The sequence below is a fragment of the Dunckerocampus dactyliophorus genome, chromosome 5 (genome assembly GCF_027744805.1).
Source record: "Dunckerocampus dactyliophorus isolate RoL2022-P2 chromosome 5, RoL_Ddac_1.1, whole genome shotgun sequence".
Lineage (NCBI taxonomy): Eukaryota > Metazoa > Chordata > Actinopteri > Syngnathiformes > Syngnathidae > Dunckerocampus > Dunckerocampus dactyliophorus.
This window is the reverse complement of record NC_072823.1, coordinates 10880933-10894490: the sequence shown is the minus strand read 5'-3', so window position 1 is coordinate 10894490 and position 13558 is coordinate 10880933. Positions and strand designations below refer to the sequence as shown.

At 40.9% G+C, this 13558-nt stretch overlaps 2 protein-coding genes across 6 annotated transcripts in view; one reads left to right on the top strand and one right to left on the bottom strand.

Annotated features, from left to right (window-relative positions):
• The first annotated feature begins 1324 nt into the window (after positions 1-1324).
• map1lc3b (microtubule-associated protein 1 light chain 3 beta) lies at positions 1325-10480 on the top strand. The gene is made up of 4 exons (XM_054776432.1): positions 1325-1599; positions 5234-5289; positions 6153-6259; positions 6709-10480. The coding sequence occupies exons 1-4, from the start codon at positions 1560-1562 to the stop codon at positions 6884-6886; spliced, it is 381 nt and encodes a 126-aa protein (XP_054632407.1). The 5' UTR covers positions 1325-1559; the 3' UTR covers positions 6887-10480.
• The window catches only part of zcchc14 (zinc finger, CCHC domain containing 14), a 33601-nt gene continuing 29473 nt past the window's right edge, over positions 9431-13558 (bottom strand). For all 5 annotated transcript variants that reach the window (XM_054776429.1, XM_054776427.1, XM_054776428.1 and 2 more), the window contains one exon: positions 9431-12534. In XM_054776429.1, coding sequence (XP_054632404.1) covers positions 12479-12534 — 56 coding nt within the window. In that variant the 3' untranslated portion in view covers positions 9431-12478. The remainder of the gene's footprint in view (positions 12535-13558) is intronic.

Sequence of the window (13558 nt, the reverse complement as noted above, 5' to 3'; positions counted from 1 at the left end):
CTTGCACATGCGTAAAACCGATTGCGTTTCCCATATGGATCACTGATCTGTACGAAAAAAAATCTGGATAGAGCATACCTCGCACGTGCCCGTGCAAGCCGCTGACGCCACAGCGCACGCACGAGAGGCCATCTTACCACTCACATCTCGTACGTAGCAGACTACATTTGCACAGCATACATAGTGTACAAAGCAGATGAAGAGGCTCGCAGAACATCTATATTTTAAATTAAAAAGCGGGGAGATTCTCCCATTCCTTCAAGTAACGCAACCTTCGTCCCTTAAAAACGATTTGATACGTTATTCTCTATCTTTTGGCTATATTAAATGTACTTTTTCCCCTTCCAATTCTCATTGCCTTTGGGACAAAATTCTACTCTGCACCCTGGCTCAGCACTCCCCTATAGCAATGCATGGTTTTACTCCTCTAGAAAGAGATTTTAATTTTAACTGCACATCCCATCCCTTTTTCCACTAAAATCCATGGTCATGATCCTTTACTTTTTTTTCTTACTTTCATACAATTCACTATGCTCTCGTCTGTGAAAAATATGAATCATAAAAGAGAGTGACTTTGGACAAGTTTTAAAATCATTTAACATTTTGCAGATTTTTTTTGTTTGTGTTATGAAATAGAAATAACCTCTTTTCTGATATAGAAATATATTTTAGCAAATACCACAGGAATAATATGTAATATAATATGTAATAATATATAAACATTGTCTCCATATGGGGGTTCATTTTAAATTCGGGTAAACAAAAAAAAAACGTATTTTTTTTTTATATTTGCAAGCAACCGCAAATTATTTAGTAGTCTCGTCGCGGTTTACATATCCCCCACGGCCCCCTATGTAAAGCCGTTATGACTGAGGTATGGTATGATATCGACAGAATTTTTAAAAATGATCATTCCCGAGTCCTTATGACTAAGCTCAAGCACACCTGTTGTGTGAGTGGGTAACAAACTAACAACAGACTTAATAACTCACAAGTTCTGACATGTCATTGTCAGAGAAGCGTTTGTTGTGAGTGGTAATATGGCGGCCGCGTGGCGTCACAAGTCATTGACCAATGGGCTATCCAGATTTTTTTTGTACAGATCAATTGTATGGATTGACAAAAACGTTTTTTTAAGTGAATTTTTTTAATTGTCTTTATTGTGACATGTTTTTGTGCCGTGAACATTTTAAACCATACTGAAATAAATTAGATATGCTTTTCAGAGATGCGTGTGCTACATAAAATATGTTTTATACAGCCTAGATGTCGCTCAGTATCTTGTAACCAGAGATGCAGGCCACCACATTGAGGGAGGTGCGTGACGTCAGCGGTCAGCTGACATGTTTGTTTTGCTTACTAGGAGGTCGTCATGATAAAAACATAGACGAAGACAAGGAGCACATCAAACTGCACAGACTAACGTCGAAAGCTCTTCACAGCCATTGAAACACAGCTGTACGTAATTTGTCACAGACCGTGTCGTCAACGGCTACCTTCTTTGTTTGCTAACACCACAATTACCTCCGTTGTCGACTGGGCGACGACTTTGACGCAGTATGCCTTCAGAGAAATCCTTCAAACAAAGGAGGACATTTGGTAAGTGTATTTTTTTTTACACTAATTAAAAGAATGTCAGGTTCTTGTATGTTGGCAGCCCTACCTGTAGAAATGGGAGTGAATTAGCGTGTGTTCCGTTTATTGACTTGAGACTGTGTTAACGAAGCTCGGAGCAGGTAGAGGTGTAAGTAGTCATGTCACGTTCTACTGTATACGACATATTTGACATCTCTACAGGCGTTGTGAAGAATCAAGTAACAGGCCGAGGGCCTATTATTTAATGCCTGTTTTTGTGTTTGAGTGGCGCTGCAGGATTGGGGGATGGGACCTTTTGAGGAGGAGCAAGAAGTGCCTGACTAAAATTGGAATAAAACTCAATATTTCTATTTTGAATGAAAGGCAGAATATACCTCTCGATAAACCGAGCTGTTAATATGTCCACTTGCCTATCTTTAATTTACTGTAATTCGGTTAAATCGACTTCCGGTTGAACGTCACGTTATTGGTCAGCCTTTAAACAAGCTGAGCATGTGAGGCTGTGCTAGCAGAAACATGAGGTCACATGTTCACACACGGCTGCCAGGCTGTTGGGGGTTAGAAGTGGGCAATACTGCAAATTTTGGTATGGATCTGACATCACCACAGGGCCAGTAGCGCCGCTACCGGTACTTTTTAATTGGGCATTTTTCAAGATCATTGCAGGATTTTTTTTTTTCCTTTTAAAATTGGTTAATCATGATTATAATTAGAATAAAACACAGGACAACGATTTTAGGCAAACAAAAATGTCTATTTGCATCACACTTATTTTTGGACAATTTACTAATAGTTTCATAATAGCTACAATATTAAGTTATTTTCTTTTATTACATATAATTATTTTAGCAAAATAAAGTCAGTAGTACAAAACAAGTAAACAAAAGCAAAAACTATTATGGGCTATTATTCACTGTTTGCCCCCAAAGCCTGCATGTGACCATGAACTTTCTCAGAGTTTGGAAACAATACAATATACTGTATACAATATATTTGAACAGTACTACAGAAAAAGATATTTCGTATTGAGCCAATACCCTGGTATTGATAATATTGATATTCGGATCGATCTGCCCACTTCTACTTGTGTTAGTCCTGTCTACTACCTGGTGAGCACTGTTGATGGCACCTTTACCACTATCCCCAGAAACATGAGGTCACGTATTCAAGCACGTCTGCCAGACTGGCGGCGGCCCGGTCTACCACCTGGTGAACACTCTTTATTGCAATGTCACCATTATCCCCAGCTTCTATTACCAGAGCACCAAGAGCCCTCTCTTATGCGATACTTAGTGCTGTGTTGTCAAAAATCCTCCTACCATCGGCACACCAAATGACAACTATTCCAGGGCGCCAGAAATTACACACCCTTACTTTTCATGGTAGCACCCACCTGCAAAATCAACCAATGACGTACCATGTCGAATCTTCATTTTTGTTTGTATTTATTTAAATGGTAGTAAATCCAATGGAACAAACTGTAAGAGGTGCCTACATAAGAACAAAGTTACAACGTTGATCTAATGTCTGTACATGTTAAATAAGATTTGTCATGGTAAATCTACCTACTGCACATGTACTACACAAATGCAAGTTGCTCTTCTATCTAAAACGGCAGCCAAGAAGCTGCGTCTAAACAAATGTACACACTAGGGGTGGGAAAAATAATCAATTCATAGTTAACATTTTTGGATACATTTGGAAACATTTCCGTGGTATATTCTGCCACGTAGTTAATGTAAAAATACAAACAATGCAAATGGATGAATTGATTGCAGTTGTTTTGTATATTTAATCAAGGAAATGCCCAACCCATTAAACACAGAATGGTATTAAATGTATGACCAGCAAAGTGAAGAAAACTTTCAAAGTACAAAATGTAATTCTATTATTGTAGCACATTGCAAGACTTTTTTGGAAGTCATATGGTTGTAATGCCCAAGATGTGTCATCCATCTCAACTTGAGGTTACGAAACCACATTTTCCACTATTATGAAAACATGAACTGTAATAGAAAATCATCCCACCCCCACCACATAAGCCTATGCACGCATGCACCCCCATGCCATGGGCTTCCTTGTCTGTCTTTTTGTGCCCACTGGGAAGTGATGACTCAGACATTTGCCGCTTAGTCGTGTCATGAGAGACAAACAACACCCACAGAGCTTCCCTGTTCCTGCACAGTGAACTTAACCTCATTAAGGTGTTATCAGAGGACATTGTCCCACATCTTTCTAATAAGATAAACACAGTTTCAGCATGAAAATTCGATTCAAAGAGTTAAGTGCATGTGACAAGAGTGAATGTCTGTAAATCAGATGGCATAAATATAAATGTGATGTTTAATACACAGCAATACACAATCATTGGCAGTGAACGGCAGCTCTGTTGTGTCAAGCTGGGCTTGATTTTGAGGTGATTGTAACATCCTTGTGAATCATTAAACTAGGGTTGTCACAATACCACAATTTCAGGAGTTGATACCAATACATGTGAATTTCCACGATTGTCGATACTTATTCGATGCCATGATAACATTAAAAAAAAAACAGCCCAAATATTTTATGCTCATAAATAACCATATTTCATTATTTAACATAAAAAATATAACCGCGGTTCATTTTACATGGAATTTTGTACATTTGAAGACGCAACAACACTGCAGCTCTTCATTTTTCCTTAGTAATATGGCTGTCAAGCCCAAATAACGCAACATACACAATGGTGTGAAAAAGTGTTTGCCCCCTTCCTGAAATCTTTTGTTTTTGTTTATTTTTTTGCATGCTTGTCAAACTTGAATGTTTCAGATCATCAAATAAATGTAAATATTACCCTATGACAACACAACTGAACACAAAATGCAGTTTTTAAATGAGACTTTTTATTATTAAGGGAGAAAAGAAAATGTGTTGTTGATGTAGCACATTCAAAGTGCTTCAGGAAGCCTGAAGTGTTGTTTATTTTCCGACCCTTGTGATTCAATCAGCATCATCAACTGCACGTTTTAGCGGGGAAAGAGCTGCTGTCCAAAACAGCTTATTTTTTCTTCTGGAAAAAATAAAGTTGTGCTGGTAAAATAGAAAATAATTGGATCATTCAAATATTCTAGACACTTTGTTGGTTGTGCTACTAGTGGATTGTGGCTAAGCCCATGATGCTTTCACTGGGTCTTAGTCTTTACTGCAGTTTATGCGCTACACGGTTCGCCCTTGCTGGACTAGAGTTAAAGATTGTGAATAGATGAATAATTTAAATAGTGTGTGTGGCAACAGCTCAACATCTGTTGTCACACGTACAATACGAGCGTTATGGTTATGCTCATATAAAAAAATAACTTGGATCGTTTGCTTTATTAAGACTGGAATGAGAAGAAGAATATTCCCAATTATTTTGCTCGTAAAACTTGTGGTTTGGGACTCAAAAGTGGCTTGTAGATTCTGGGTGGGTCGTGGACAACAAAAATGACATCGCTCCATCCATTTCCTACCCTGCTTGAACCCACATAAATGTTGGTTCCAGGATGAGGCCAGTTGAAAACCCCTGGACTAGACTTCTCTGTCTTTGAGGTTTGATCTGCATGAGTCAACGTCTGCACGTTGCTGCCTGCTGACACGCTCTTGTTTCCTATCCTTGCAGATCAGCGAGTAGAAGATGTCCGGCTGATCAGGGAGCAGCACCCGAACAAGATCCCTGTGAGTGGTCCTGCTTTGTCATTTGTGCGCCTCTAGTGGTGACTCATGAACATGTAGACATGAAAGGTTCACGTCTGACCATGCCATGCCGTGAATGCAGTCACTTGACCAACGTTTAAGGAATCTTGCCTTTAAATGGCCATTGTACAAGACTTCACTCACTCTATCAATTACACAGATCCCCGCTATTTGCTGGGTTAACTTTCCGAGACTAGAAAAACAGCAAAAGAACGTGCGTAATAGACACACCCATAAAAAAATTATATTTTTGACATTCTAAGCCCTTAATAGGCCTCACACACATACTAGATGCATTTTTAATTTTAAAATCCCTGGGAGAACAGATGGAATCGGAGTCACGGTGTAGCCCTTAGCCTTGTTGTCAAGCTACCACGGTCTGTCGAGCAGTCTGAGATAATGCTGTGATATTATGAAACTGGTGATGTGGCCTTTCTGATACCAGCGTAATTCACATATGGGAAATTTCCGATACCACCCGCAGAGTTTTCCGATCCACAAGTCACATCTGCGCTTGAATGTTGTCAGCAAATGTAGCCGTCCCCACACATGCCCTACTCAACCGCACTGCAGCACGCACGCTTCACCTGACACGTTCACAGCTACAGAAACAAAACACTTCCGGGTCGGTCCAATATCATGCTTGCCTGTAGAGAAGAATTTATGACAGCCAACAATAACGATATTGTAGCGACCTGGAAGTCACGCGCAACGTCAAGAGTTCTGTGGTTTGTGACGTAAAGTCTTCAGACCAGGGACCTTGTTCTGCACTAAACATTCATTTCATTCGTTAACTTAGTAAACTGCTGAAACATCACTGATCGCTCTATGCATGTGCACCGTAGGTGATCATCGAGAGGTATAAAGGAGAGAAACAGCTCCCCATCCTGGACAAGACGAAGTTCTTGGTGCCAGACCACGTCAACATGAGTGAACTCATCAAGATTATCAGGTAGGCCTCATGACCTTTCTACGATGGCTGACGAGTATAATATCAGTTACATAAGCGAGGCTGCACGGTGGCCCGGTGGTTCGTGTTTCAGACACACAGGAGAACTCCCGTGGAGCATCTCTGTGTAGAGTTTGCAGGCTTCCTGCCACAGTCCAAAAAACATACACGTTAGATTAACCGAGGACTCTAAATTGCCAACAGGCGTGAATGTGAGTGTGAATGGTTGTATGTGCCGTGTGATTGGCTGGCAGTCAGTCCGGGGAGTACCCAACCTCTTACCCAAAGTCAGCTGGGAGGGGTTCCAGCTCACTCGTGACTCTAATGAGGACACGCGGTTTATTTTTCTAACTTCCCTTCTCACATTCTTTCTTCCGCCTAACCTTCTCAGCCACCATACTTTCTTTTCCTCAGTTACCTGATCTCACACCATGTCTATTCATGACCACTAGGAGGCGCCTCCAGCTCAATTCCAACCAGGCTTTCTTCTTGCTGGTCAACGGCCACAGCATGGTGTCTGTGTCAGCTGCCATCTCGGAGGTTTACGAGCGGGAGCGGGACCAAGACGGCTTCCTCTACATGATGTACGCCTCCCAGGAGACCTTTGGCGCCGGCCCGACCCCCCAGTGATCAGCCTTCCTCTCCTCTCCCTTTTGGCCAGCGATTGGACAATTGTAGTTTTTAGTTCCTCTTCCTGGTTTTCCCTTAATAACCCTGTCTTCCCTCCACATTAGTCCCGACTATATGAACTAAAACGCAAATTGCTTCATGTAAAGACAAAGTAGAGGTAGTGATTTTTGTTTTATGGATTCTGACAGTGTGTTTGTGCCTGTGTGTAGTTTAGGCCACACAGGTAAAGCAGAGTTTAAGAGGGAAAAGCGGTTGATTCTTGATGTCTATGTCTACTCTGTCTGCATTCTTCATCATGTCTGCTATGCTGGCAGCAGATTCATTTTAGGCTGTGTTTTTTTCTATTCATCTTTAGCGATTTAGCATAAACGCGGTGCTGCTCCACCACCTTTTGATATTTACATTTCCAGTAGCAAATGAACAAAGCTAACGATCATCTAAAGTGGAACAGAATGGCCGCTGTGTAGATTCAAGAGGCCTGCACATTTTTAAAAAGATGTCCAAATTAGAGAACATTGAATGCTTGAGTATTGTTAATATAAAAAGTGGTCGTATAATCGAGGCCGGTGCAGGTGTGCCTTAAAGCAGCATCAGTGGATGACCCAACTGGTTACAAATAGATGTTTGACCTGTACAACACATCAAGAGAACATTTAAGCATCGTGTTATGTAAATAATTATCCCATTCACAGTCAAATATACCATAAAGCAATGGCTGTGTGTCAATCACAATCAAGGTGATGTGATGTACTTGAAAGGTGTGTGTTCCCTCCACCTTCTGGTCCAAATATGGTCACTTCCGCCTCCAAAAAGAGACCACTTGTCCACTTTTTAAACAGTCTATGGTTATAGCTGTGATCTGGCCCATCCCACGCCTTTACTTGACTTCTCTTAAGGTATTCAACACCAACAAAAACATGGTCTTGCTGAGGGGTTTTGTGAACTTCGGACACTACAGTGGGGCTTCATTTCATGTCACAAGATATTTAAGGAGAGGAAGGAGGTGTGAAACACAACGCGACTGTGTCACTGTGTTGACTTTGGCCCACAGGGTTGATTTCCGGGTGCTGCTGCTGGCAGTGGGGGAACTTGACTGTGGTTGCACTGTGTGTTGCAAAGGGCTGCACATCCTGTGTGTGCACGCAGACCTTGATGCATCTTATGTTGTGCAGGGTGAGGTGCAACTGCCTCTATCATTGTATTTTATCATTGGGATTGTTTCATGTAATTTTTTTATTTCATTGTGCAACACCATCATTGACAGACAAGTCAAAGCTACTGTGCGTTGCAGAGGGGTGGAGCATTTGTTTGTGTTGTCTTCTAGCCCCACATTCTCACACATTCACACACAGCAATAGCCACTTGCGTATTTATGTTGATATTTTGTTAACAATAAAAGGAAAAAAAAAGTGTCAAATGTCCATTGATGTATTTTACAGTTCCACACATGAAAAGTGCAGCTTGTCCACTAGGATGTAATGTGACAATAGAAATGAAACTTTAGAGTAGTCAGTGCAGAGCTTGTACAGCTGCACAGATTCACTGTGCACTGAAAATGACCTCCCGCACAGCTATCGACCGAAAAGCCTTACAGAGTGAATGTCAAGTGTCAAGATAATTATCTTGTAGTGAACGAGTTTTGACAGTCATTAAAAGTCCATTTGTCTCGATTAACTCCTTTACTTACCCTGCTAAATCAGGTAGCATGGCATTAATTGTGCAACTGTTACTCAAGCTGCACTTGTATAAGTGTATTAACCTTGTGGAAAAAGCAACTCGGTGGCTGAGTGGTTGGCACACAGGACACACAGTCAGGCGATCAGGTTTGAATCTCCACTGGGCATTTCTGTATGGAGTTTGCATGTTCTCCCCGTGCGTGCGTGGGTTTTCTCCGGGTACTCCGGTTTCCTCCCACATTCAAAAAAAAAAAAGCTATAAAATTGTCCATAGGTATGAATGTGGGCGTGAATGAACGATTGTCTATATGTGCCCTGTGATTGGCTGGCGACCAGTCCAGGGTGGACCCCGCCTCCCAAAGTCAGCTGGGATAGGCTTCAGCGACCCTAATGAGGATAAGCGGCATAGAAAATAGATGGATGGAAAAGGCTCCTTGCCTCAAACCAACTCACCCTACTACTGCCTGTTCCTGTCTGAGCTGCCACTCGCTAATGCCAAGCTGAGAACTAGAACTCGGGAACTGGTGAACCTAGACTCAGACTCGCTAACGCCATATGATTGCGTCGACAAGTCAATCGTGAATCTGACATGGCCTCACGTGTTCAGTGAGTCGGGTAGGTTGACTTGTGCCTGTGCGAGTTTCTCGGGTGATGATGACATCGCATTGAACCCTGAATGATGTTGTCAGCGCCATATTGGATGGGGCAAGAGAGAACGGGGAAGATGCCAAATTCATGTTCTACCTGGAACTGTACTAACCGGTTTTCAGTCCAAACATGATCTTACAGGATTACCTTTTACAGGTAGGGCTGAAAAAATACTTTAGATAGTAGGGGAGACTGGGGACAGTTGCAACAGGGGACGGTTGCAACAAGCCTTATTTGTCTAATCAGTAACATGCTAGAGTGATGACACTCATACTGCACATGCTCAGTTAGACCCTCTACTCGCCAAGAAGAAAGCAGCCATATTGCGCATCTGGTCCAGCTTCTATCAAGACAAAGTTGTTTTGGAGGTATGAAAGTAGCTTTTTTCACAAGCTGTATTTTTGTCATACTATCCTAATATGTTGTATGAATTACTCCAAACCTACCAGGTTTGAATCACTGTTTTGTTGACTATTCAGCAACATTGCTTACATTTGTCAGTGTCACTGTGGCTAGTTGGCACATGGTGATTTGTCGTGACTGATACTATGGGGACGGTTGCAACTGTTGCAACTGTCCCCATGCTAATATCAAAATGGACCACACTAGGCACAATTAATATATTTAACTGCTCATGATGGGCAGAATAGGGAATCATAATAATAAATGAATGCTAATGATAAACAAAATAATAAAAAATCTGAACAGAGGAAGGCAAAAAAAATATATAAGAACATCAAACCACAAAGAAAAGTGTAAAGAAAACCAAAAAAAAAAAAAAAGAAGAGAGAAGAATCAGACTCTGAAGAGGAAGAAGATGTCTGTTTTTTTTCTGTGAGTTAGCAGAAATGTTCTGGGATCTGCAGAATTGTTCAGAAGCTGCTGGAATAGTTCACAAGACAGCAGATTTGTTGGGGAAGAGGCGAGTGTTGCAGTTTTATTTTTTAAGCATTCGTGTGCCTTTAACAAAACAGTATATTCACTGGAGTTTTAAAACAATGTGAATTTTGTGCACTAAAACTGTTCACTGTTTGTTCACGTTTAATAAATGTTTTTTGCACTCCAAATGATTCTATTCTTTTTGCCCCAAACTGAAATATTGAGTTTTTATAGCTTCCGTAACATTTGCACATTGACTCAAAGTAGGCCTATGATTTACACAAAACTAAACTTATTAAATACTTTAATATTGTATACTGTGGTCATTTAAACAAAAAGCATAACATTTTGGTGAAGTTTACTGTTTTTTGATATGTTGCAACTGTCCCTGATTGGTGTTGCAACTGTCCCCAGGTTTGGGGTCAGTTGCAACGTCTGAATTTTTTTATTCAAATAAATATTGTGATTGATATGTTATATGTAGCCATCTTTAAATGGTATGGCTATTTAGCAGACAGATGTAGGTTTACTATGGAAAGATTTGGTGTGCCTAGTCTAAATAATCTCTGAGTAATTGAGAGTAATGTAAAAAGTGTTGCAACTGTCCCCAGTCTCCCCTTCTCTATTAACTTGAAAAACTCGAGACAGTAAAAGGAATCGAATTTCCCATCATTAGTGTCTTACCTACAGTGAAGCAAGGTGGTGGTAGCATAATGGTCTTGGGCTACCGTGAAGCAGAGCGTGATCACCTCTCGGAAAATGGACCGCATGACAGTGGAGCCCAAACTCCCAAGATGACAAGTATCTTGTTGAGGAAGCTGAAGGTGAAGGAGTGGCCAAAGATGTTTCCAGACATGAACCCTTTTGTGCATCTGGGCAGCATTGGTTCAGGAGCACAACATCCACCAGCTCCGTAGGATAGAGGATTCCAGCAGGGATGTGCGGTGAGGTTCATGGCTGGTGACTTGTTAGTAGTGCCACAAAGTGTGAATATGAAAACATTCTCCTATTTCCTGAGCAAGATAATGTCATTAAAATCCTCCTGGGGGATTATTTTTACCTCACAAGTGAATCATCTCAGCACTTTTACTGTAATTGATAAGAACATTAGGCAACATTTAATGTAGTTTACGGCTTTAATACTCACATCTTTGGGATGAAAAGCACCCCTCGCTGGCTCAGCTTCATCACCTCCGGGGTGTGTTCACTTTCCTGTATGTCAGCCGGTTGAATGGCATTTTGTTAGTTTGACACGGAATAACTGTTACCTTGTTTTTCACTGCGTGAGGTGACACTAAGCGAGCACCGCATACGTGAATGAAAAATGATAAATGAATGATAAAATGATAAATCTCACATTAAACATTGGCAAATAGAAAAATACTTTATTATACAAATGAGTTTTCCCTTGAAGTGTATATTTTTTTAATATTAAAATTACCGATGCAGAAATATTTTAAAAGCGCTTCTTATCAAAAAGGGAAGCAACATGCATGCTGTAGTGTGAATCCTTTTAGCAGTGTTGTGATGCTACAAAGTCACACTTTGTCACAAAACAAACACAAGTCTGCACATAAAATGTCAGCCTGCTTTTGTACAATCAAAATGCTGTACATACTGTAGATGGAAAGTGTTCAGTACTAAACATTTTAAATAAAGATGGCGCATCCTTGTTTTGCACCCCCCAGGGGTCCTTGTGTCAACAGTTCTCCAGGTCCTGCCCAGAAACTTGAGTCAACTACTTATTACTGTTCAGGAAACTTTCTACTGTGTAAACTATTTTTTTTTAAAAGTCTGTTTTTGTCATTCAGCTGCATCAATGATGAACATAAGCAAACGGCAAAGCAGACATGACAAACCCTGAACCACCAGGTCCACTGAGGCAGTCAGAAACCTGAAGAAAGTCAATGGTAGGAAAGACAAGCATGAACTGTGGATCGATCGCAAAGTTACTCCTGAATATCACACTTGATTATTAAGGCAGCAAAAAATATGGACAGCTTCAAAGGTGGTATGTGGACAACTGAATAGAAAAATATATGATGGAAGTTTAAAAAGCCCCGCGCTAGAGTAGGGATGGCCTACTGAACATGTCTGGTCTGCAAGTGCGATGTTACTGTCTGAAGTGTTTATCCCTGTCAACCCTGTAAAGTCTGATCAGCCACTCCCACTTTTTGAGCTTGTGAAAATGTCTGATGGGTTCCTCCTCTGCTGTTTTTCCTTGGGTGGAGTTTGATTATTTTTCACTGCTGATGCTCATTATTTGTTGGCCTAAGTGCCATTTGAGCGTTACAGAAAATTAAAGAACAGAACGGTGTTTGAAAGGCAGCCTGCTCGCTTCAGGAGAAAATGATTTGGGGGTTTCCAAATCCACTGGTGTTTCTGCCGGCTAGTCCCCGGAGTCTTTACTGTCAGAGTGCGGAGTGTACTTGAGTCGAAAAGCCCCTGCGAAACACAGCAGCAGACATTTGTAATGAATGAAAGGTTATCAAAGACACTTCCATGACCCGACAGACCAGTGATTCAGTGGCACATGGGGCGGCGTGACGTTTCACCTAATTGGTCAGAAAGCAACTATTTATTTAGTACAAATAATGCATCTTTGTTCATCAATCTATGCCAGCCGTACAGTGACATGCACAATGAAATGCTCCTCCACTAGATGACAGAAGTTGTGTAATTAACCTGTGTACATAGTTTTGTCACATTTTTCTAATGTAAAAATTGACATTTGACTGTTTTATTTTATTTCCTGAATATACTGTAGCTCTAAGTCCACATGGTGACATGAAGATCATGTTGGTTTGCATGCATTTTTAACATGGAAACAACATGTGGCATACAGTGGCACCTCGGCACCTTAATGTCCCGGTTTTCCTTCGACAAAAATTATTGCCTGTCTGTTTTCCTACACTGTCTTGGTTATTGTATGGCCAAACAGTGTGCCTAACAAACTAGTTGAGTGCCCAAACAAAGCATCCACGGATTGGTAACTCAAGTCACTGTGGAGAATGGATAGTGGGTTTTTTTCAAGCCCCCGTCACACTAAGCACGACTCAAGCAGAACCAGCCACAATGAAGAAGTTTCCAAATTTGCGCCACAGTCATTTGAAATTCATAAGCTTGGCTCCTTTTTTCCTTGAAAAAGTGATTCATTCATCCATTTCATATTTTTGGCTGTCTGGAATGGATTAATTGGAGTTACATGATTTTTTATCGGAAAAACGGATTCACTTTGCGTTTTTTGGTTTGTGTCTGACTTTGGAACTGTATTTCACTGTATCATCTGTTTCACTGTAATTCATTTTCTTTCAATTATCATGAGCTGGGGTCTAACCCCGCTGACTTTGTGTGAGAGGCGGGGTACACCCTGGGCTGCACATGCAGTAGAGACAACCATACATAGTCACATTGAAACATATGGACGTTCTGCGAATTTCTGCACGCAAACAACCTTGTCACCTGACAG

Bases quoted from the DNA above. Each gene is read 5' to 3' on its own strand.
- map1lc3b (XM_054776432.1), top strand. From the start codon at position 1,560: ATGCCTTCAGAGAAATCCTTCAAACAAAGGAGGACATTTG. The intron at 1,600-5,233 runs GTAAGTGTATTT...CTATCCTTGCAG, and splicing joins CAAACAAAGGAGGACATTTG to ATCAGCGAGTAGAAGATGTC. The intron at 6,260-6,708 runs GTAGGCCTCATG...CATGACCACTAG, and splicing joins GAACTCATCAAGATTATCAG to GAGGCGCCTCCAGCTCAATT.